Here is a 26225-nt window from a genome sequence, read left to right on the forward strand (position 1 = left end):
TCATTCTTGCCACTCTCTATTAACTGATGGGGTTGTAAGCATGAAAGGCAGGAAAAAACCAAAAAAGTAGTTATTGGTAAAAAACGCCATCTTCAGTGAGTTATAGAGAAAAAAAAAAAGCGTCGTGTAATCTGAAAATAACATCCTTGAATGGGCCAACAGAGGAAACTGTAGTGTTTTGCTGAAGAACCAGGTGTGAAATTCATTACATCATCACTTAGACAAATGGAGGCTGGCATTCATGACTGACACACACACACACACACACACACACACACAGGATGGATCCAAATGAATAGGACAGCCTCGGCACAGTGAAGACTGCTGTTTATTTTCTGTCTAGCAGTGCTATCTTTTTTTAGGACTCCTAATCAAACATGCCTAAGGCCACTGGGTGGATAAACACACACGCACACATGCACACACACACACACACACTTTGGCAATATTTCAACTCTTCTCTCAAGCGGTGCAAGGGGAGAGAATAAGGGTAGGCTGACAAGACACACACACACACACACATGCATGCACAAAAACACTGTACTTTAAGAGAAATGTCTCAGTTTGTTTTAATGTAAAAAGAGTGGTACCCTTTCACCCAAACACATGGTTAGCAAATTATGGCAGTTGATATTTTTAATGTATTGATGTACACAGAAGAGAATGTCTCCAGATACCCAGAAATGTCACCACATGATCACACAGATCCCACATTTTTAACGAAATAGGACAAATATAAGTTACCAATAAACTATGAAAAAAAGCCACTTTTTATCAAGACAATGATTATGTAAAAACAAAGTTTTGTTACGTCTTCCTGGCACATGCAGGGGCAAATATGCCTTTTTTTTTTTGTTTCGAAATCAAGATGTTTTTTTCTTTTAGGGTGTGGGACAAACATTCATTTTCAGACATGACAGGTCCACATGTCACTCTGTGCTATTTTCTTCCAACATTTCCGTTTTTTCCAACCACTCAAGGGTTTAAGTGTACAAGTCATTTCCAGTGCAAACTGTGCGATTTGGTTGGCTAAGGCGCTGGCTTCCCTTTAGAGAGTCTTTAAAGTCCTCAGTGTTGTCCTCCATGTTTGGAGTGTTCCTGTGGAGCTCTCAAGCACTGCTCAAAGAGCCCACTTGCATTGATCCCCTTGTAATAAAAACAGTCGTAGTTCCTCCAGTTTGCTGCAGAGAGTTTGAGCTATTTCAGTCAGTTTTTACACCAGTGGTGCGCTGGTAGATAGAGATGGGATACAGTGACTCTATCACCCATTGTAGTTTAATCGTGTGTCAGCTGATTTTCAGGCTGCTCATTGGTCAAACTCTGTACACCAATCCTTGGCTCAAAGTTGGTGGTGATGAGGTTTGTAGCATGGGGCACGTGCTTCAACGCATCCCCTGATCCAGGTGGGACAACTCTACATCTGAACAGACGTACAAGTCTGCCAGCGCAGGAGTTCCACCACACGTGTGGGTGCCCGTCTATACGTCTTGTGAGAGAAATCGGACTTTCTTTCCCATCAGCAGCCAGCTCCTGAAGTCCTTGATGGAGGGAAGCTTCATTTTCTCTCTGTTTTTACTGTAAACATTCAAGAAGATGCCGAAGAGCACCAGAAGGCCGCCCCATATGTACCTGAGGAGCGAGAGACGGAAAGGTTACATAATCTTAAGGGATGGCAGAAATAGATTGGACAAGCAAGGGCAGATGCTAATGACTGCTAATGTAATAATAGGAACAGTATGTTTGCTGAAGTTTTATGAGGAAGAAAATGCATTAAGTACATTTGTGAGATCTCTTAGACTTGTCAGATGGAGAAACTAAGTAAGTTGACTAATTAAATACATGCTGATGCTTCTATACAGGCCATGAGGTGTCACTAAATGGTTAGATTGCCATTTGTTGAACATCAACACATCAAAATTTTTGAGATGAGGTCTCCTTTACTGAAATCCGTCAATGGGAATTGCGTAATGTGAGACATCTTGTCCTTTACACGCTTGAAGGTTGACAGGTGACAGTGTTGCCAGATGGGAGAAGTTAAACCATCAAACCAGAGGCTTAAACTGATTGTATTTTTGAGGATATATCGAATGCAATTTGTAATGTATAATTTCACGGAACAAGTATTTAAACAAATTTTGACACGCCACCAAATCTACCCACATCAGGTTGATGGTCAGATGTATGGAAGGTGGGGTCCATAAGTCCATCAGCATGAAAAACTTGTAATAGCCTACTAATACAAAATTAAAGTACAAGACAGCACAGCTGGGAGCCTGTTCATATTCTGCATGAAAACAGTTAGAGTCATAAGCGAAGCTAATTAAAATAATAACTACAATAAGCTGTTCCTTATAAACAGCAGTTTAAAGTCACTTTAAATGAGTGTTGAGTGGCTGGGCCGAGAGAGAACGACAGCCGTGCAGGCAAATCACGTTCATCATCTGAGCCTACATTAAGCATGACTGGCTTGAAAGCGGTCATGTGAGACGTAGTGTCCATATTTTGGTGATCCTAATCAGACAAGGAAATTAATTTAAATTAGACAATGTAGACTAAAACCGACTACTAATGTAAGCATCACAAAATGGTCAAATTATCGTACTTCATTGCATGTCTTCATTGCTTTTACATGACTGATGTAAAGTCTGGTGAACCTCTGCTTGGTGAACCAAGGTGCCAAATGTCGGTTTAGTTTTGGCTTGGTTTTCCCTTTAATTTGTCACCCATCTACACTTGACTGATAATGTAGAGTTTAGTGCTTGGTCAAACTAGCTGTTTAGCAATAATAAAAAAAAAATGGTTTAAAAAGTATAAACTACAGCCAGGGAAGGGACTGCGAGTCCAGCAACGGTAGAGGGCACACACCAGCTGGAGGGAGAATGAAATTGGCCATGAAGATACAAAAAAAGTTTTTGTATCTTGTGTGGAGTGTGTGTGTGTGTATGTCAAAAGTCACGTTGAAGAAACAGAGCAGAAGAGGTACAGCAGTAAACAAGACCCTTCTGACAGCACAGAGGAGGTGGTGGGTGAGCAAGAGTGGAGGGAGGACAAGGAGGAAGAGCAGATGAGTAGTGAAGGTCTGAAAATGGTCTGAGGACATGAAAACCAGGGGGCAGGGGAGCCAAATCAAGTTCTACTGTTTCAGTCAAAGGAGAGGTCAGTGTTGGCTCTCTTTAAAAGTAGAAGAAAACTGATCAAAGTCAAAAGGTGATGGTACTTACTGAAAAGTGAAAGGTTTTGCGAAGAACATGAAGGAAAGTATGATAGTCATGGCCTTTCTCCCAGTGGTCACTGCAAAGGAGTAAAACACATTTGTGGTTTCTCTTAATTACAGACAAGAAACTAAAGCTCAACAGATGTGACTTTCTAACATACTCTGAGACATCTCTAGTCTACAGCTGGGTAACAATTCAATTCTGCTCATAAAAAAAATAGTGAATTATCACAATTTTCTGTCTAAACTAAAATTACAAATCAATTATTAATCCGCTTATCTCATAATGAAGAGAGGAGAAGCTCTGACCTGTTACTGCAACTAGGGCACCAAAGAGCTTGATCAGAGCCAGCACGAAGGAGATGCCAAAATAACCCGTAAGAGAGAAGAAGAATGCGTAACCGTACGTCTTCACAGGATGCTGGGAGAGAGGAAATCATCGAACACATTTAACACAGAAACATTACTGAATACTCTTCAATCTGCAATAACACAATAACACCAGGATTTACAGTGAGAAAATAAATCATCTTGGTAGAGTCTGCAGCCTAAATTAAAGTGACATATTAGGTTACACAGGAGCACGTGACACAAGATTATAATTATTATTTGGGATGTTTCTGATGACTAATTAATTAAACTTAGCCTAGTTGACTAGTCTTAAAGTAAGAAAAAAAAGGTAAAAACCAGTCAGTATTGAGCAGTTTTTATTCTGTAGTAAAAAGCGATGGTATTTCAAATGGCGCTCAAAAGAGTGGCACTTTGCGACGTGCATTATGAACATCGGACTTTATTCTACAAAACATGACAACAGCTCACTAAATAAAATTTAGCAAATAACAAACAATATTCAACTTCACAAAAAAAATCTTTAAGAAACGTTTATGTAAATTCTTTGCAACGGTTAACCAGTGTTATACGTACGTGTTATAACAAATGCTCTTCTTTAAAAAAGCAACATTTAATAGATGCATATTATGTCAAAATGTAATTTAATGCATACACTCATAAAACAAGAAGTTTAACAGACTAGTATCTATGGTGCTGACGAGCAAAGATAGCAACGTTTAATTGCCTGGTCAACTAACCACGCACATCCCTAATTATTACTACACATGACTAATTCTTCTGCATATTTTACAATGAAGATTTGACTTTGGCAGTGTGTATGCACCTTACAGTATAGTTGCAGATGCATACAGTCAACAGCCTCTGTGATGATAGGAGTCTGTGGGCGGCCACATAAAGTGCCAGGGGTATCTAGCCCTATTGTCTTCAGGTGAACTCACCTCTGAGCAGAATGCCACTGCTGGCCCCAGCCCGCCCACACAGAGCAGGCCTGTCAGTATGTAGACAAAACCGATGGAGTACGAGTACAACACCTGTCAACACAACCCAGTCAGTGACATCACATACAAAAAGAAAACACAATTCTTACAATTCTCAGAGCCAAAACATGACTGTTTTCTGCACTTGCCTCCGCTATTGTGTAAACAGATCTAATTTCCAATAGACTATAAACTTTTTTTCAGTACAATAAACAAGGTACCATTTCTGAGTTGGAGCCATTATGGAGTTTCATGGCTTTCTCCTGCACGTTTCCAATGGCTGCGTCTGCACACAGTGCCATGGAGATGAGGAGAACACCTGTATGCCAAACACAAAAATATATGCATATGAAATAACACACATACCTTTTAGTAAAGACAAACTAACCATGAGGATATAGCATGACAATGTGGTTTCATTACTTGAAGCATTAGAGCATTTTTGTGAAACAGTTGTAGTCTGCTGTTGGATGTAGAAGAAAGTACCTGTGAGGTTGAAGCTGGGAGCCACCTTGCTGTCAGCTAGCGTAAACCAGATGAGTCCCAGACTCATGCAGAGAGCAGCAGATACATCGGCCAGATTATAGCGTTTACCTGGAACACAAGCACATTGATGTGAATCCTTTTGGATGTCTATCTGCAATTCTGGAATCAGAAACTGAAACTCCTAAAGCCTCTGAAATCACATTTTGACTCAATTCACGAGGGGAAAACAAGGAATATGTTTTAGAGGTTGTATCAGCATGAAATCCAAACTGAAATGTATACAACTGGTGAGACTTCCAAAACCTTTTGTAACATCACAAACAGAGAAACCAAACTGAGATATTGCGCAGGCAGAGAGTACTTCCCCTCGAGCACAGCTTGCAAAGAGATCTTCAAAAGGTGACCAACCTCTTTTTAAATAAAAGAAGTTGACATTGGACTCAGGTAAAAATTTTACTAAAAGTTTTTTACAGTAGGTCTTCTTGACAATTCAAAGTTTCTGAGGTTGTGCACGCAACAATGCACCAAAACAAAAACAAAAACCTGTGTGAAAAAGCAAAAGTTGGAGAAAAAACAACAGGATGAAGGAGCCTGCCGAAAACAGGCTGACGGATAGATGCCTTGAGGTTGACAAGGGGACGCAGCATCAGGTTCGGCCGTGGTCGGCTTTGATTCCCCCGACACGCCTTTGAAGGGCCTCACATCAGATGCAGCTCCGCACCCCTCCCTTCATCCAGCCATCCCTCTCTCCAACTTTCTTTCCTCTTTGCATTCTGAGTGAACAAATTCTGTTTTCCACTCGACCCCTTGAGGGACCGTGGGCCTCACATCTACCCATCCAGAGAGAGAGGTAGAGAGGGCATTAAAAAAAAAAATGCACAAAACCTGTCTGACGATGAGGACACAGAACCTTGAGAAGGCCGGTGTGAGGATGAAAGGACAGACAGAACCAAGAAGAGCACGGCCGACTGGGCTCTGCCGACTGAAAACAACAGACTTTGATAAAAAGGAGGTGCCGAATGTTGAAAGTTGGTCATTGCTTCAAAGGAAACACGTAAGATGACTGAAATGAGGTGTAAAATGTGACTGACTGATGTCGATGGATAAATCGTTTTAAGTTCAGTGCCATTTTCCCTTGAGCAATGATGCAACCTTTATTCTTTAGAAGTTAATTTGTCTTCTGTATAAAAATGCTGATGATTTAGTCTATTTGAGTTCTAAGAGAAAAATCCAATTCCTGACATTTTTTAACTGCTCAAGGCCCAATCCTCATCTTTTTGACCCTAATAATTAACCCTAAAAGACATTTATAATTACAGAGTTTTTCTTAAAGCTAAAACAAGGAACTTATTATTTTCTTTTATTCTGGTGGCCACTTTGGACAAAAGAGGACGATTGTGAAAAAACGACAACTTTGTTTTAGTACTGGACTATATCACCAGTCATTCAGAGACCGCTCAGTTCATCCTCAGCACGTCACCATAAAAAATAGATCTAATTTAATGACTTATCCAAGTAGGATAAGTCAGAATCTGACCCAGTGACAGACATTACACCTAACTATTTGAATTATAAAGAAATAGCCAATCTTCTTGAGGATGATCTTGTTTGCTAAAGTACTGTACGTCATACAGAGGCATCGATACAATCAACAAATTAACATTCTTAATACTGTAGTTGACTTTGTGATGGGAAGTGATGATTCAGATTTGAGATATTCTGCACACCCAACTCTGAGTTGTCATGGTCGACAAGCCTCGTTTAAACAACAAATATCATAGACGACTTCAAAACCCCAGAATTTAGGTGTCAAGTGCCAAATATTTTTTTTTTTACAGAGGAAGACAGAGGCTTAAAGAGAGAGCTGCTATATATACACAATGACAAAGCAGCACATATTAATTACATAGTACAAAGGATCAAAATATTGTAAAGAAAAAAAAGAAAAAAAAGAAAATGTAGTTGCATATGTAAGGTTGGTTCAGCGTACCTTGTATAAACACTCCTCCAATCATGACTGGGATGAGTTTACAGCACTTGAAGATAACCTGTGTGGGGTAGTTCAAGTAGCCCAGAGAGGTATTGGACAGGCCCATAGTGCCCACTGTTAAAAAGGCTATAATCATATAGGTCTTCCCTGGTATCCTGGAAGACAGGGAAATATAAAAACGTTGAGAAACGCATTTCCTTATTAAACTGCTTCAGATGATTTAACAAAAGTTTGTCAGCCCCAGTTCCTCCAAAAACATCAGGTAAAGATTTGGTACACATCGTAAAGAAACATCTTTAAATATGATCTGTTATGAGTGGCAGTCAAGAAGCAGGATAAACAAAAGAAGAGTACTGTGTGTCATGTGACAGCAGGAGATTATTTACCGTCTGCGTTTGTCCTGTGTGAGCTGAAGCTCCACGAGTCCGAACATGGAGTAGAAGCCGAACTGGACCAGAGTGAGGTACCAACCGAAAGGCTTGAATCCTTCTACGGAAAATATCAACTCCTGAGTGGACAGACAAATAAAGAATCTCAAAGCAGATAATGACCTTTTGAATTACAAACATTTATATTAGGGCTGCATTATTAACTGAAATGTAATTGAAATCTCTTTATGAACAAGTGCAATATTCAAATCGAGGAGGCTGGAAATTTTTTTTAAAATCATGTTTGGTAAAAAATCTAAACAAATGTCATGTTATCATGATTTTAATTTGTTTTTTCAGTGAAAATGAAAATCGTGATGCAGAAATGATGATTTTAAAATATCTTTTAAAATAATCTCAATATGATTTTTTTAACCATATCATGCAGCCCTAATTCATGTCATCTGTGTTGTCTCAGATTTATCTTTATTGTCGTTATACCCAGCTACCACAAAACTTTGTTGAGCTTCTCGCTGAGGTGCAAGACATACAACTAAAAACAGAATATAGAAGCAAGACACCTAGATAAAAGATTATAAATACAGCAAATGAAATATAAATTCTTACAAGCCATCTGTATCTGTACCAGCACCTCTATAAAGAACACATCCACACCAGTACCAGTAATAAATGCATGTAAACAAATTTTGGAAAAAGGCTAAATTTGCTGGTCTTTTGGATTTGTACATGCAAACAGACACACAGAGCCTTTAAAACAGCCCCCATCCTTTCACTGTGACAAACTTCAACTGATTACATCAGGATATTTCACCATATATATAAGTATATATGTGTGTGTTTGCCCATGTGCATCTCTCAGATGAACTCAGACAGTTTCTTTCAGCCTGTGTTACCTGCAGGTATCCATAGATGAGGTAAAAGACAAAGACTCCAGCCACACAGATCAAGAACTGTGTGGGGGCACCAAAGCTGCTCAGGTTGATTCCCAGGACCCTCAGCTCCTCCACAGACTTTATGTGGGGTGACATCACCTCTGTGGATGACGGAATGGAGATCGAGATGTGCTTCCGTGAACTGTTGTAGCCCACCAGGCCATATTTGGCACTCATCGTGTCTGCAGCTGCTGGGAGCTGTGGGAACACAAAGAGAGATTCAGGTAATAATCACATAGGACATCATTTTCTCCTGCTCAAGAGATAAGTGTTCGATCATTCTTGTTAATGAGCAATGCAGATGCACTTTTTAAGCAGTAAAGTTACGAACATAAGGTAAATCACCAAAGTGTATAGACCTGAACATAGTAGAAGGGACAAACTTAATCCAAAGCTAAGCTTTCCTCACCTGAACATAAAGAAATAACCATAGTGACAGTGTCAACACTAAGACCTGTTCAACTTGTTGCACAAGGGAATCATGCTAAAAACAGATGATCAGGTGAAGCAGCTTTCTTTATTGTTTAAATATGGGCATGGGTCTTGTTTGTTATGTTATTCAAAGAAGTGAGCACAGTGTAAACGCTTGCCAGCCAGTCTCCGTGACACTGGAGACACTATAAAAAAAGACCTTTTGAGCACCTACATGCATTTTTGCTCACACTGCTACTGCAACTGTCATCACAGCATGTGTCAGGTGTTCCTCAAAAGCCTTTGTTTAAAAAACAAAAGCATTCCTAAGGAGTTATGTTGCTTTCATTCTAAAATATGTCCGTTTCTGTTCTTTTTTGTTCTTTTTTGTATTACTGATCAGAGCCCTTTCCTGATCAGTAGTAACAGTAGCAGACAGTATGTATGTATGTATGTTGAAGGCAGTGTTTAACATGTATACCCATTCAGCTCTGGTTATAAGGGTGAGTATGAGGGGGGAAACAATTATATACCTGTGCTCTGCAGTCAAAAATATTAATCCAAGACACTAAACCGATGACAGTCAACTAAATATCCACCAAACTGTAGATATGTTGTAGCTGACTGATTAACATTTCAAACATGTTATATGATTAGGGGAAGTATATTGGGCCACTAACGTTAACTAGGCTACATGAAGCAACCGGTTGCTAATGCCTTTAGTAGCGTTAGAAGCTGTCATTTGACTAGCTAGCTTAGCTTAAGCATCTAAACACAAGCGGTAATCCTAATGAGCAGTACCATCTTATGAGTCGCTTACTTTTAGCGACTAATTTCACCCCTGACATTGATTTCTCAGTCAAACAAGCAGGCTACAGTAGCAGGCTTGTTACCTTTGACAACACTTCCGGGTTTCTTTACGTTAGCTTATCCCCTTCTTCAGAGGCGATTCCGGTGAAAATCATTTCGCAGGCAATGGCGACTTCATCTTGTGCACATTACGAACGTTTTCACGCGTTTCCTCTTCAATGACAAACAGCCCAAAAACACACCGAGAAGCCTGTTAGCCTGCTAAATGCTGCCTGCACTTGCTGCAGTGGCAGAAGCAGCCAACAACTTCCGCTCCGCCGCGACCTCTGAACTGCGCTGCTATTGGTCAACGTGGCCACGCGCTGTAGCAGGTGAACAACGTCATCGGCGATGTACTTCAAGTTACTGTTAAATGTGTTTAATGAAATTAATCTGCGCCATTAGTACTGGAACAGGACGGTCGGAAAGTTCATTCATGCCTTTCAGTTGAGGTAAAACGGCACAGTCTGCATGTCTTACCTCTGTTGAAGAGTTCATCTCGAGTTAGACGGTGAGTTTGCTGCCTCCTGTCACCACAATAGTAGCGCTAACATTTAACACAAGCGAGTTTTGCTAGTTTGTCGTGTTTAGCATCACAGTTCCGTCCTGTGATGGATATCATGTATACATAGAGGGCGGTCTACAGAGTAAGAAAGTAACTAATTACATGTACTCAAATACTTGACTATTTCAACATTAAAGACATAAATATTGTACTTTTTATTCCACTACGTTTTCTTTTGGTACAACTATAGTAGTGTGCACATTAAGATTAGACTTCTTATAGATGTATTTGAATATTGAATCATCAAAATATATTAGCAAATTATATTTTAAATATACCATCAAAATATACAAAAATATGTTTTGAAATCAGAAACTTGTTAACCAGCAACAACATTGAAATACTCTTTACATGTTGATGCACCTGTAACAATGACCATACATACAAAATACAATAATATATCACTGATGGTGGCCATTCTGTTGCGTAATGACCTAGTACCTTTTTGCTGCTAATACTCCTGTACCTTCAGTTTTTTTTTTAAAGGGTCGACCTACATGGCTTTTTCAGGGCCGAAACCGATTATTAGAAATCAAGGGGACCAATAAGCGATACTTGGAACCAGAATTAATTTGCAGGAAAAATGCTCAAGTACTGTTCTTAAGTACAATACTTTACTTAAGTATGTCCTTGCTGTTACTAGTTACTTTGCAGATTCATATTATTTTATTGTTTATAGGCTATTAATTGTGACGTGTCACCAATCAGACAGGGTTGTGGACAGGACATTGTGTGAGAGGATGTTGCATCAGAGCACATTTTATTTCATTGGAAATCTGACAGAAAATTCACCGATACTGAAAATCGGAAAAATGCTGAATATCAGGCCAGTAATCAGTCTATTCCTAGTTTTTTGCTATACATTTTTCAGTGAAGAATCTGAGTACTTTTTGCTCTATAGTGAAACCATAGTCAAAGAAATAATGGCCTGTTTAAAAATGAAATGGAAAAAGTGCACAGAAGTGAAACTGAACAACAAAATAATATTCTGATTATTATATTCAGGTATCATGTTAATATTGTGGTCAGGTAGAGCAGCTCTATCCCTGCAACTTCCTCCGTTCCTCCCTTCATGTCATTCCCCCATTCCATCCAGACTCCCTCTTCTCCCCTCTTTTCCTCTCAGTGTTTCCCATCAACTCTCCTCCTCCTCCTCCTCCTCCCCCACACAGTCATGTCCATATATGCTTTTCTCTCTCTAAATCCTTATTGCATTATTCCCTACTCTCTGGTCTTCTGTTCTGGCTCTGTCTCTTGGCCATCTCATATCCCTGTCTCTCCCTCTTTGGCTTCCCCCAGCATAAGGCATGAAACTCTCTTTTACCCCTCCATCCCTCCCCTCCCTCTTCTAGCCTTCCTTTCTCCCTGCTGTCCAATCTCAAATCCCTCCCTCTGCCTGCCTCCCCCCCCTCCTTCTCTCTTCTCTCTCTCTCTCTCTGTCTCTCTCTCTCTCTCTCCCCCTGTCCTCTTTCCCCAGCCAGAGGTTAATACACTCCAGGATGGCATTATTTCCTCCCCGGCCCTCTGACAATATAAAAATTCAGAATGGACAGCTCAATCCCTCTTCCATCTCAGATTTGATTGTAATGGTATTGCCTCCTGTCCCTGGGAGGCCCCTGCCGCCTCGCCAACCCGGCCTTTATGACACTAAATGGCCAGGCTACAATTTTTCCATCTATTCAAAAAATTCTGTTAATAACTCATTTGGAATGAGACGTCTGCACTCCCTGGGCCGTCTGCGGCCAGGTCTCTCACCCCTCAGCTCACAGGGGTCACAATATACAGAACAAGATGCAGGGCTGAATCGCAAATGTAAAAGGTTAATTAATCTCTCTGAATTTACAATCCCATTCCCCCCCCCATTCCCCTTGCACTCCAATTGACAGTCCCAAAGAGACAAAAATGTCATATTTACAACCTCGCATGGAGAAAGTGCTCAGCGAGGCACGGCAGTTGAGCGCAGGCGCGCGGCCCGTCCGACCACTTTCCCTTCTCCCCCGTCCAACTTTACAAGTGCGGCCATTCATCACATGTGATGGATTTATGTAATAAAACCCATTTCCTTTTCCCATACGATCCTATTAAATAATAAAATAATTATTTATTGATTATTCAAAAAGGTACATATGCGCGGGTAATGGCTTTGTACCACACCACTGGACCTGCAATAAATAAAGCAGGCAGAGAGAGGGCTTGAGAGAGACAGAGAGGAATAAAGCAGAGAGAGAGAGAGAGAGGGAGAAATGAAGGGGAATGAAATGACTTTTGAACCAGTGAAATCTGGATCCAATATGGCCTCTTGCAGCGCGGATCAGGAAGGACATTATTCAATCTTCAGGAGGCTCATATGGGAGCGCGACCTATGAATGGTTTTGATATACTATACGGAGCATAGAAATTAAACTAGACAACTGGGTGAGTGTCCTGCACAGAATTTGTGTCTCAGAGTGGAACATTTGTTGTGCTGAAAATAGTCTTCCTTAAACCCAAATAAAGCATCTGTATGAAAATAAAAAATAAAGGATGATAAGCATTTTATACTGATAAGATTTTGCATGAGCAATCAAGGCATTACATTTGATATGTAAACAATGAACACCTAATGAAGCAAATAATAAAAAGGTTTTAGCCATTCCCTCTGCCCTCCTCCAGAGTTCAAAGATGAAACATAGAAAACACTAATGATGCTTTTATAATCATTAACAGGCATCTAAAATGTTTCTTTTGGATCTTTTTGCTACAAAAAAGGACTTCTTGGGGTTTAGTAAACTGTCCAGCTGGGCATTTCTGTTTTTATTTCTTTAATCTCTTTTCCAAAAAGACAGATTATCCACACATATAAACATCCACTCCCTAGTAATGATCCTTCATATTATTTATTCAACATGAGTATCATGAAAAGCCCCCTATCCTCAACAGTGGATCATTTCAAAAGGAGACACTTTAATGTCAGCCAGATATTACATTGAGGGCTTCTTAATAACCCATTTGTGTTTGGTCTTATCCTCGGCTAAAGTGCACTCGCTCTCCGTTGTCTCTTTCCTGGGCTTGTCTCAAGCCTCCTGCATGCTACGGAAAACAGATGCTATCTCGGCTATATTACTTCTCAAAGCACTCATATCCTCTCCCATGTTATTTTCTTTGATCTGCTAGGCTTGCTGCTCTTACATTTTTCTTTCCCCCCTCGTCTCACGCCCTCCCCTCCACCTCCACCTCCACCTCCTCCTCATTCCCCCCCCCCCCCTCCATCCTCTATCCTCTCTGCCAGTGACCAGAGAGCAGAGACAGACCGGCCAGGCTGGTTAGTGGTGGCTGTGGATGACTTTAAATTCAGCTCATCTGTTCTCTGTCATCAGAGGGCAAGGGGTGCACGGTGGGTCGGACCTCTTAGATTCCCCATTTAATATGCTTTAACCATCAGAGGAGGGCTTCATATCAGGGCTGAGGGTCAATTTACATTCAGTCAGCAGTCCATTAGATTCAAAACAGGAACTCAAGCTGCAGTTGTAATACTAAATGCAGGATAAGGACAGTTTTTTATAACATTTTTTTTTAACCTTATAAACTGCTATTTCTATTTCTTTTATGGTTATGTTTCCCATGTTTCTGTTTGTTGGTTGGTTGGTTGGTTTGTCAGCAGGATCACACAAAAACTACTAAACAGATTTCCACCAAACTTGGATTGAGGATGTTCTCAGCGAAGAATAGACCCCATCCAGATTAAGGGGACCGATCCAGAAATTTTTACTCAGTGTCTTTTAACATTGTGATATTTTGTGAATTTGTCAGGGAATAATGCAAGGCTATAGATGAAAAACTGATCTGTACTTGGTGCCATTCTAGTTAAGTGAAAGTCACTATATATGTATTTTTTGAGAGCTGAAATAGCCTAATTTAACTGAAATATGTTAACTTTTAAGTATATTAACAATAACCAATTTGGTAACATTGAATAGTCTTCAAGATATTTTTTTAAAACAAAAAACCAAAAACAATTTCACTGGTACTAGCTCCACAAATGTGAACACTTGCTGGTTCACACGGTCTTCGATGAGTTTTGTGTTGTTGGTCGGACAAAACAAGCTGTTTGACTTGGGCTTTTGAAAACTGGAATCATCGAGGTCATAGACCAAACAATTAATGTGGTTAATTAAGAAAACATCCATCAGATTAATCAATAAGAAAATAACTGTTAGTTGCAGACAGTTTTAAGCCCTTTTCTCCAATATAATTTCTGAGTAAGAATTATTTTAGTCAAGTATTTTCGAGTTTATAAAAGATATAATTTTTTATGAAAGTCAAACTTTTTTTTTCAGGCATTGCTGCTCTTCATATCTTAGTTTGACAACTTAGAATGGTTGACCCATTAAAGTGTGTCTTATCAGCACCTTAGCTACACACAGGGACAATGTATGCACTCAGTGGCCATTGTACAATCTAAGATATTCAATTCAATACAACATCCCTGCCGTAAATGATACCTTTTAAAAAGATTGTGTTTGTCAGAAATTATATGTTTATTAATGAGATCGTAATTAAAGTTGAGAAGTGTTTCTAATTTCTTTGTCCCTGTTTCCATACATGAGGGGTGCAGAATGTTAGAAACACCACTCAATGTAGTGCAGTTAAGTTAGTTATTATAGCAATATAGTTGTGTTTGATTGCATTAGACTGTACCAGTGTATCTCATGAAGTGAGCTCTGAGTGTATGTAATACCTCCGTAGATAAACTACAGTTAAGGGACTGCACCTTCAATTTCTCGTATGTCAAAAGTTTAAGAAAAGAGGAATGTGTTGTTTGTGTTTTCAACCACTAGGATGCCACGAACCTCCTGACAGCTGCACTGTTAATGCACAAAATCACTGCAGCTCTAGTCATGATTTTTTTAAACTTTTTAAATGGAGTCATCTCCTTTGAGTTCTTTTGGCTATACCTTTAAAAATATACATAAATCATTAAGCATAGGGACGTTGCCCTATTCATAAGCAAGTAAAGTAAATGAACAAGTCTCTTAATCCAGAAGTCAAACAGCGAAACAAGAAAAGAGCAGTACAAATACAAACTTACAGTGAACTAAAAGTTAACCTGGCAGTTGCTGATGTTTTGCTAATTTAATGAGGATGCTTGCACACACACTCACCTCTGTCTGCACACAGGTCACAAGCAGCAACAGCTGAGTGAATAGGTGACACTTGGGGCAGGCACAGGAGACCGTCGACTCTTTGGCTTTCTTATGAGCAGCCAGGAGGGGGAACCATCCCTCTTTGCATGTGTGCTCACAAGAAATGAAAAGAAAAAGTAATTAAGCAAACAATTTACCAGGAATTGTGTGTCTGCTTATCCAATCTACCATACTCGCTGTTGCTCTCATACATATAGACAGGAAACGGGTGGGGGGGGGGGGTTGTTTGTTGTCTCCTCAGAGTGACGGTAAATGACACACATGTTTCATTGCCCATTCATTTAACCTGCGCTGTGCTTATGAAGAGAAAGGGATTGAGAAACAAATTACGTAGTGTCATTTAATTAGAAGTTTTGCTGTGAGCAATAATCCTGTTTTTTTTTTCCCTCATAACCTTTAACTACTTAATGGATTTGAGAAGCTATTACCTTTCAAGATTTCTGTTTTTAATTATTTGGAGTATTGTCACAGATATGAAATGTCAATCACACACTAGGATTAATGCTGTGGTTTCTATTGGAATATTATTTCCTTATGGATTGAAGCTGGAGGAGCTCCTGCTGTTGACAGGTTGTGCGAAAACAACCAAATTGTGCAATATGCAAAAATTCTGCTCTGTGGCCTATTTAGCTTCTCACATTCATTTATCCTTATGCACCCATTTACTATTTAACATAGCCTCATCTTAAACCCACAGAGGCAGTTATTTACATAGATATTAACATTATATTTATGATAACGGCACGCCATGGTAAATCTCAGAGTAATATTAGAAATACGCCTATGTGAGTCTTGGATCAGATTATAATAATGACTCAGTTTTAATATGTACAAACTCAATTTATAGTTTCCTTCCTTTGGCATTTTTACTGTAGGTGTGCTTGTGTATAAATATAACCCATGAAGTGTGTGTGTGTGTGTGTGTGCAGCAGAGGACCTAACTCTCACCCTGATCACGTTTAGGCAACACTGTGAAAGTGGCAGACAGAGTTTGTTTAGTTTCCCCTGGAGGACATCGCAGTTCTCTGCCAACAGACCAACCCACGTGCTGTGACATCAGGCCCGGCTGTGTGTACATGAATATCGCCTTAAATACGTGCTCCATGTGAGGTACGCTTGATTTATTTTGCCAGACATTCACAGGACCATGAGGGCATGTGTGCTGATCTTAAATCAGCGCTCCTCGCATGAGCTTGCATGGGCAAAATCATATATTTTGAATACTTAACTGGATCAAAACATATGTTAGGAGCACCTGATATAGCTTGTCTGGAAGTTTTACTCGAGGATCCGCGAATATCTAGGAGGATAAATGAAGCGCACCTCGAGCGGTTCAAATATTCAAAACCTTATTCAAATAGATGTTTTCACCCAGGTTTGACACGGCTCTTAGGCTGGCGTGTTGGCTCCTCAGACCCCCCATGGCACGGGGCATGTAATCATCCTGAAAGTCTCTTTGGGTGTCTGCACTCTCATAAAGCAGGAAAATGGATCGTGTGGCCCAGGAAGGGAAAATGAAAGAAAAGGAGAATGAAATTACAGACCTGGCTGACTGCACAAATCATGCATATCATGTTTTATGGCTTGCCAGAAGAATTCAACACCTGTGGATCACCGTAGCTATAATTGTACACGAACGCACCGGGATGGGGGGTGGGGTGGGAGGAGAGCTGCGGTTTGTGTGTCACTGAATATGTGAGTGAGAGTGTGTGCGCCTTGGTAGGTGTCTGTGCAAAGTATGTTTTTCTTGGCATGGCCGGGTTTTAGAGACAGAGGGAGGATGATAAAAGAAAGTTACGGGAACGCCTGTTGTTCACTTCTTCAGTACATCCTGGGTGAGCCGCCCACAGCCCACAGGGCTTGCTCACAGAGCCTTCATTTACCATTGTAATTACCCTGTTTATTTACCCTACCTGCTTTTGGTGGTAAAAACGGGGGCCAATTCATCAGATCAGGACAATTTGGCCTTGCTTTGGTCTTTGCCATTTACTTTAATTAAATGAGGCAATCAGTGAATCATAAATCACAAAGCGTGTGACCACTGGCTCTGTTTGAACCTGGTCTGGTTTAAAGCTAACACACCTTAACTTACAATAGACACACAGGAGCTGCTGTAGCTCCTGAGCCTGAGAATTCACCTTTCAACCAGATGCATGTAGAGCTGCAATGACTTAATTAAATTAATCGCCAACTATTTTGATAATTGATTCATTTTTAAAAAAAAAGAAATCTCTTATTCCACCTCCTCAAATATGAATATTTTCTGTTTTTTCTACTTGATTAATCGATCAAATAATCAACGGATTAATCGACACAAGGGATGCACAATTAATAAATTTTTTTATGGCTCATGCAGTATCCATAAAGTTAAACTGCGTGACAAAACAGCATTATAAGGAAGTACTGTAGTGCTGCAGACACCCTGGCCTCCAAATTTTATTCTTCAGATGTAAGAGGACATGTTTGTTTGCTGCAGACCCCAACAAATATTACATCATCATCATCTTTGAATATTTTATTTCAAGAAAAATGAAAATTGGGATGCAAAAATGATTATTTACATTAATCTGAAATCATATCACAATGGCAATATCTGTCAAAAATGAATGACAATAGGATCGATCCTGCAGCCTTTATGGGCACTGAAAATAATTGTTAGCTGCAGCCGTAGATACATGCTGACGTGTCTTCTCCATATTCATGCAGAAAATATATAATCATAGAAATCCTGTATATGTCTTATTTAACTTATTTCTAAGTTTTCAACACTTTACAAGTACAGATGTACAGATGGATGTGTGAACGAAGGCTAAAACCTAAATAAGATCACAACACGGCAGATCGAAGCGTCTTCCCTCGTCTCCTCCCCTCCCACTCCCTCCCCTCTGCCGTGGATGCTGATGCTTGAGTCAAATTGATTACACCACTCCATCTGCATCATGACCGGCCTCCTCCTGTGTTTTGCCGCCTCTGCCTACAGCACAGAGTTAGTGTACAATTACATATAGTTTAATATATCTGCCTGAGCACCTTTAAATAAGCATCACAAGTCCACAAGGTGATTTGTCTTCCAGCCCCATTACTCCATTGTACATCTTGATAGCCAGGGATCGCTCCTAGCTATGTTTAAGCATTAAATAGTGTATTATTATTTCACATAAATCAAGCTGAGATGTGAGGGGGGTATTCATAAATTTTGCATTTCTCACAGACAGTATTTTAAAGCCTCTCTCTCTCTCTCTCCCCCTCCGCTGCCGCTGCTCTGAATTTTGAGACTAAAGCAATTCTGCTGCCTGCACTTGATAGTACATTAAAGATAGGCATATCAGGGAGGTATATTCAAAACAACATGTAATGCAGTTTAGATTAAGTTTGAGTTGCTCGAACACATTCATCACAGCACTGTTTCCATAATAAGTACCCTTGCCTTCCTCGGTGATGCATCCACACACATGCGCCATTACCGTCGGAGAACACTGTATTGTTATTGTCATGAATAATGGGGGAAAATACTAATAAAAGCCCATTTATCATAATATTTTTCCAGTTAAGCGTGGCTACTGAATCTCTTATCTGTTACTCGACAATGAAAGGGTAAAATTAAATTTAAAGGTGAATGTTTGCCGTCAGCCTTTTGCTTCAACACAAGTGCCCCTGAACCCCCCACCCTCCCCCCCCAACACCAACTCTGATATTAGTCCTGTGTTTGTGCAAAACGTCTACTGAGGAAATGACTTCACTCAGGAAACTGGTTGTCAGCTTTACACACGGGCAGGAGAGCTGCCAGTGTTTTAGTCAGGCCGACAACACGTTCTTTTCTCAGCTTGCTCTCCAGTTGAGTGTAAAGCTACAAAAAGTGACAAAGGAGGAAATTGGACTCGCCGTTGTTTTGGTTACTCCAAGGACACCTCGCACATTCGATTCTATATCCTGTCTCTGGCCCGGCTTTCTGATTGGCACTGAAGTACAGGGTATAGGGTGTGAGGTGAAACCTAATAGAAGTCTGAGGTTCTCTTTCATTAAGCACCTGGAGGTTCTGTGTGCCAACCTGGTCCAGGATCAGCACTTTGCATACAAGGAAAAGCCGCGTTCGAGTTTATGTTCTCTCTAGAAATGACGCCCGAATTCAATCAAATGACAGCCATTTGTTGAGAGTGTGCTTCTCATTTTCACTCGACCTGACACGTGTAATAATGTAAAAGGATACAGGAGACTTTATGAGCGCAAATAAAAAGGATGGTCCAGAAGTTAAGCCAGTCATCTTCTAAAATATGTCCAGAATATTACCTCAACCCTACTTGATGATGATACTGAGCATAAATCAGCCGGCACCAAATTGTTTAAATAATGCAAAAGTCTCATAAGTTTGACTTTTGTGATTTCATGCTCGCATTGCAACCGTACACCACAATTAAACCTAATTTTCACTTTTAAAACATGCTTATCATTTCCTGCACATAATAATTATATGACCCACTGGCCTGGGGGCTTCAGCGTTGCAGCAAAGTCAGTAAAAAATCTTGTAAAAGTCATTGCAAATTGGAAATTGACTAGATGCCAGGACAGTAAGTTTAGTATTGGTGGGGGGGAGCAAGGAAAGAAAAAAATGTCTTTGAACTAGTTTTTGCTTGCAGAAAATATCGCTTCTGGGTTGATATTCTTTCTGAAGTGTTTCATGGCATCGAGAATTAAGAAATAAAGCGCAGCGCCAAATGATTCAGTGAAAAGATGGCACACACCCACAGGTATTCTGTTCACATGACATCACCCTGTGTAAAATTGACAACTTCATGTTTTTTTAACCTGTTTTTTTTTTTAAGCTAGGTGGGTTCTTTCTCTTTGAGAGAGTTATTGAGGCAAGGAAGCAGCATCACATGAAATGAAAGTTATGGAGGATATCAATCATAAAATTCTGTGAAGCAACATCAGTAAAAAAAAATTGTCCCATACTTCATTTATGTGATGATAAAATGCTTTAATTAATCGCGCTGTGTTTTCGTGACTCAGGCATATTTTTGTTGTAAGAGCCACATCAAGGTTCATGTGAACGAGATCTCTATCTGTCTACCTCTCCCTTCATTTCTGTAGAAGAATGTGCAATCTGACCTTGACATGTGCAGGCTGGCTGCATGCTTCCCTCTCAGTGCACCCTTACCTCAGCTCGTGAACTGGAAACTTTACTCCTGTCATCCCTCTCTCTCATGATCACTCTGCTTCCTTATGGCTTACACACACACACAGAGCACACACACTGGCAACAAATACCTGGGAGGATAAATGCTCAGTTAAATTGAATAAACATAATCCAGACATGCTCCATTCCTGCCTGTCTGTCATGGAGAACTTACACAGGGATGCCTGATTTCATCAGTTGAAGACACAAAATGATGCAAAATGATACAAATGCAAAAAGAGTAGATGTGAGCTGGAAGGCCAGTGTTGGATAAAGGATTATTCACAGCTCTTGTGATGAACAGAATTTTAATCAAACATCAGATAATCAGAGATTTTACTGAATCGGTTTCACCGCTTCCTTTGTTATCTTTTGATGACAGATACCAATATGTATTGCATACATTCACACAAGTGTTTCCTCTATTCATTTTCACTCATCCCTGTTCTCTCTCTGTTCTCTCAGCACGATAGCATGCAAAAGTGTTACATGAATGTCTGGAAATTGCAGAAACACAAAAGTAAAGAATAAACCCTGCCCACCTCTCTGTGCACGCCGCGCTGCGATGTCCTCTCAAGTTAAAACAAAGCATCTGCCTGTCTATCATCTAACCATAGGCGCTCTGGGTGGGGCAGGATTCCAGTCTTTTGAAGTGAACTTGTCATGGGAAATCTGCATCACTGCAGCTCAGTGCAATCACAGGCTCAAGATTAATTGTTTGCGGTGCACCACTTCAAACAGGTTTTAGACACTGTGCTACGGGATGAACTTTTGTAACGCCTGTCGTTGCCTATACACACACCTGCACACACACACACATAACTCAGGAAAAGTGGTAAATACTATATGTTCACATTCCTGTGTGGCTGTAAAAACACACACACACACATGCTCGCACATATACATCTTCAAATACAAAAACATTGTGTATTTACTTTAAAAATAACATACTTTTACAGATGCAGTTATACACTTACATATTTACAAATGTATAAAATGACACTTTAATGTGTATTGACAAGTAACACCCCCTCCAACCTCCAAATACACGCACACACACAAGCATGCACGATTCCAAACAGACTGCAGTAACACAACATTAAGCGGTTTTCTCTTCTCTGTTATCTCCAGCTTCCTTTTTGCCCTTTGGTTAAACATTCTCTTGGCATGCATGATCTCATTTAACTTTGATTTCCTCTTTTTCCAGGACGGCATCCTCGGTGGTTCCAATTTCCAGCCCATTCCCCAATTTTCAACCCCAATGACAGACAACACACGCTTGAACGGCTGTTTCAGCTAAAGAAGGGAATTGGTAAGTGATGATTTTAAATGCTGTTTAAGATAAAAAAAAAAAAAAAAGAAGAGTTTCGAGCAGATAAGGATTTGCCCGGGCGGTGAGCAGGAAGCTTGGAGATACTGTCTGAATGCGCTGTTGCAGTCGCTGCATACCACAGATGTTGGATTCACGTTATTGAGCTTTAGGAAACATTGCTGTAGACTTCTATTAGTTTGACAGAAATCACGTTTTTTATCTCAGTGGAAGTTAAGTTAAATTAAGACAATTGTTTTCTTCAGCCTGTATGTGTTTGATAATGTTGTATGATGGTATTTAAGACAAAAAACTGTTAAAAACATTATTTAATATTATTTTCTTTCTGAAAGTAAAGTTACAGATTTTTATAAAAAGGCAGGTACTTTAAATATGATATAAAAATGTTCATAAAACACTGTAAGATATTTTTAAAAATGACTGACTTTAATGCAAATAAAATTGACATGATATGATCTGATGTCCCTGGTTTGTGAACTTTGTTAATTATAATTTTTGTTTATAATAAAGTTTTTAAAGAAATCCCAGAAGGAAGTTGTGTCTGAACCACCCTGACTGAAACACATCAGTCATGGGACGTCAGAATAGTTTTGTTTGTAAACAAATGCAGAAATTACTTCACTTCAAGTTGTGTTGCAACATTTGCTTTGTAAATTTTGCCTATATAATTCAGAACGCCACACATTACCCCAGTTTTATTTCTCTTTTTCAGTCAGTGCATCTAAATAAAAATTGTAACTATTCCCCAATGAAATTAATAAATAATAATAAAAAAAAGTTTCGGTCACACCATAAATACAGAAAATTAAAAAATCCAAAATTTAAGCGTCACTATATTTAATCTTCTGTGTGTTGATGGCGCCCGACACAATCACAATATTGACTTAATTTGTTCCTGATTAACCTCTCGAGTGTGGAGAATGTGTCCAGCATGAAGGACTTTTTTGTTGATTGAAAAGAGCAGCTCATTGTCGAGCTTTAAGTGCTTTGTGTAATCCCCTATAACCAATCCCATGAAGCCAAAGGATTCTGAAAATCTGTTTTCAGCACATTTTGAGTAGGAGCGAACCTGGGAATTCTCTCTCTGTCTCTCTCCCCAACTCTGTCATGAAACAGAGCACCCCATTTCCATATCAATCGGATTAGTTCCAAGACCAGGGAAGTAGGAGTAATGTAAGTAACCGTACAAATTTAAATATAGGACATCAAAAACATTGTTAGGCATTCATTTATTTTTGAAGCAGCCCTGGCTCTCTGTGTCTTTCTGTGAAGACGAGATGAAAATGCATCTCTTCGATTTTTAGTTTTCATTTTATTTTGAAAGGTGCTTAACACTGCAGTATTTTAAACATTTCATGTGCGCCGTGGCGTCCCGCTGTTCTTGTGTGCTTAACCCTTCCCTGTGAAATGAATATGTCGCATCAAGCGATGCACTTGTTCAGAATGCAACATCAAAACAATTTCAGGTGGGCAGCGTTCACACAGGATGATTGTTTTTGAACATTCGTGTGTAAAATGGTCGACTCCTGGCTCCTGCGGTGTTGTTGCCAGCCGGTGCCGCGCAGTCATGCTTTAACATACAATTCGTAATGTATTGGCACATACATAGTTTCAAATTGACTTGCTTTTGGAATTTAGTGTATAGTAAAAAAAATTGCAATGGCCTACTATCACCAAAATTACAGGTCTCCTTCATTGTTTACACTTACATATAAATAAATAAATTATATTCAGGCTTTAAATGACTGCAGATACAGAGGTAATGGTGGAAAATTTTGATCACACATTTACTTTTTAAGACTTAAAACAGAATGTGAAACTTCAACTGTATTGTATATGTAATAATGAGTTTTAGGAATTCTTTTTAAATAAACCCAAATCTAAAAGCCTTGGAAGCAGTCAGACTGACTGTTGGCATTTTGAAAACACAATGATAGTATCATATCAAATATTGTGTACCTTACATTTAAAGCATCTGGTGGAAAAACTTAGTTGAATATGTCACACATTTTGTGAAATTATCTTTTTCAGAAAAAAATCAGCAATTAGTGTTAAAAATGGGGGGAATATTTGTGAAGAAAGTTTATTTCTTCTTCTTCATTCATCTATTTTACATAGACCGTGAAGTCCGTCCATTTATGTGTGTATTGATGTGTGTGTGTGTGTGTGTGAGTGACTGAGAGATTATTCAGCAGTCTGTGACTTTGCTGACTTATCTGACCAGCCGGTAGCTCCCTGCCCGGATGCACAGATGGATAAATGGATGTCTGCCTGTGCTTCCTCAGCCCTTTATGACTTAGCCTGTCTCTGTGTAATTGAAAAACTAGCTCGGCTGTGTTGTCCTGGGATTTTTTTCCCCTTTTCTATAATGTAGCTTCAAAACAGGAAAACCAATAGTGGGAATAGACCCCCGAATGTAATTAATTTTGTGGGGGCGGGGGGTGAAGGGGGGAGGTGGGGGGAGGTACTATTATTGCAGGAGGAAGAATTCTAATCAGTTGCAGATTCCTTCCTGTTTGGTTAGCGTGACCGTGGCCAATTACAAGTGAACTCTGTGTTACAGTTTCACTTCCTGTGCTACCCAAAGAATGGACTGAGGCCGGTGGTGCAGAGCACTGACGGAGGAGGAGAGAAGAGAGGGAGAGAAGCGGTGGAGAGAGACAAAACGAGACACGTGAAGATGAGACTGCAGGAAAGTAAACAGAGTGGAGGAAGGGGAAGAAAAAGCAGAAAAAGGAGGGGGAAGGTGAAATCTCCGGCCAGATCTAAGGTGCACAGACATGAAGGCACATACGTCCTTTATCCAACTAATATAGAACATGACATGTGGTTTACGAAGGAAATGAAAGGATTTTGGCCCTGACTTCTCTTGCTGCTCGAGCCATTCTCAGGTAAAGCCTGAAACTGCATTGCAACAGACCAAACTTGAGTCACAAATGCAATAACGCATAACTCAATCATTGCAGCGATGTTATCGAAAGACACAATTTGGCATTGCTGTTTTCCCCCTAAATCGAATTAAACCACCGGACTAAACAACTGAATGACAATTGCTAAGACATACCTGAATTTGAATAAAGTGTCCTTTTTTTTCCCCAGCGCGTAGAAGTAACTCAATATGCCATGGTACTTCCTTGGAAATTCTCCATGCTTATTAAGCCAGATACTGATTTTGCTAAAGGCTCTCCCAGCCAGTAGTTTACACCATATTACAGCAACAGGCTCACAACGTCAATCATGCTCTTTTTCTTGGAATCCTTTCTTATTTCTTCGTCAGAAAGAATCAGCAAATACATGAGATGTGATAAGACAAACTCCCCACCGCCACAGAGATTTCCATTGACAATCAATTACAAACCTGACCTGCCAAAATGGTTCCCTTTGGCTTGATCCTCAATTCTCTCTTCTCTCAACCTTTTTTTTTTTTTTTAACACTTCTCCAGAGGGGTCTATTCCCATAGTTTCCCACTCTAATAGTTTTTTGGCATATTACTCTCCTCAATCAACCCCAGAGGTCTCCCATAATTCACTTTTGATATCATTGTTTAGTCGTAGAATTAGAGGAGGAGTGCACACTGGGATCAGGCAGTCAGGATTGGCAGTGGGACATTAATTCATTCATTCTAGTGTGATGTGATTCATTGCATCACCATGTTTTGGATCGGGGGGAGTTTGCAGTTGCAGTACTGAGATATTATTTTATTAATTGAAATTGTAGTGATTGCATGAAATATTTTGCTGCCAGTACATAAAGATGTAATTATTAGATTATATTGGGCCTAAGCGATTTTAATGTTGCAGTATTCTGAGACTATAACATATTCGCGATACCGATCACAATATCTTCGCTCAAATTCCTTGATATCGATATTTTGACAATTTTGTATAAGATTACGGTTTGTATTTTCCAAAATATTAACACAGTAAGAATTTTGATAAATAATCATCGGTAATGTGGATATAATGACTAAGTGGGCCAAGGCAGTGTTGTAAAAAGTATCCAAAATTCATGTTTGAGTGTATGTAAGTAAAGATATTGTGTTAAAATACTACTGTGGTAAAAGTTAAAGTCACCCATACCAATAGTACTTGAGTAAAAGTCTTAAAGTATCTGATATTAAATGTGCTTAAATATCAAAAGTACAAGTAAAACTAAATTATACATGTTTACATGTATGTATACTGGATATTGTATACTATGGGTCAGGCTGATTATCTGATCCAATAATTATATTATATATATTATATTATTTTTCTGATTGTCAGAATCAGTGTATTTTTTTATCCAATTGTCAATAAATTAAATTGATTAAAGAATGTGCTACTTTGGCTCTGATACAACATGTAGTCTGCAAAGTAACTCGTAACTAAAGTT

The 26225-nt window shown here is 39.5% G+C and overlaps 1 protein-coding gene and 1 long non-coding RNA gene across 2 annotated transcripts; one reads left to right on the plus strand and one right to left on the minus strand.

The window, feature by feature from the left end:
* Positions 1-551: 551 nt before the first annotated feature.
* On the minus strand, positions 552-9873 carry slc35b3 (solute carrier family 35 member B3). Its single transcript, XM_073488886.1, has 10 exons — positions 9644-9873; positions 8301-8537; positions 7405-7526; positions 7019-7173; positions 5029-5136; positions 4764-4861; positions 4504-4596; positions 3524-3635; positions 3222-3291; positions 552-1629 (listed from the first exon to the last, which is right to left on the minus strand). Exons 2-10 carry the CDS (start codon positions 8514-8516, stop codon positions 1479-1481), a joined length of 1125 nt encoding a protein of 374 aa, XP_073344987.1. The 5' UTR covers positions 8517-8537; positions 9644-9873; the 3' UTR covers positions 552-1478.
* Positions 9874-10001: 128 nt separating this feature from the next.
* Positions 10002-24546, plus strand: LOC141014130 (uncharacterized). Its single transcript, XR_012180467.1, has 3 exons — positions 10002-10110; positions 21728-21832; positions 24414-24546. It is a non-coding gene; the product is annotated as an uncharacterized lncRNA (long non-coding RNA).
* Positions 24547-26225: the final 1679 nt, after the last annotated feature.

The sequence above is a fragment of the Pagrus major genome, chromosome 19 (genome assembly GCF_040436345.1).
Source record: "Pagrus major chromosome 19, Pma_NU_1.0".
NCBI lineage: Eukaryota > Metazoa > Chordata > Actinopteri > Spariformes > Sparidae > Pagrus > Pagrus major.

What these genes read in the sequence shown, in the direction of transcription:
- slc35b3 (XM_073488886.1), bottom strand. Translation starts at nt 8,516, where the DNA reads ATGAGTGCCAAATATGGCCTGGTGGGCTACAACAGTTCACGGAAGCAC. An exon ending in TCATCTATGGATACCTGCAG is followed by an intron (nt 7,527 to 8,300) that starts GTAACACAGGCT and finishes CTGTCCACTCAG; the next exon opens with GAGTTGATATTTTCCGTAGA. An exon ending in GCAAAACCTTTCACTTTTCA is followed by an intron (nt 1,630 to 3,221) that starts GTAAGTACCATC and finishes CTCGCTCCTCAG; the next exon opens with GTACATATGGGGCGGCCTTC.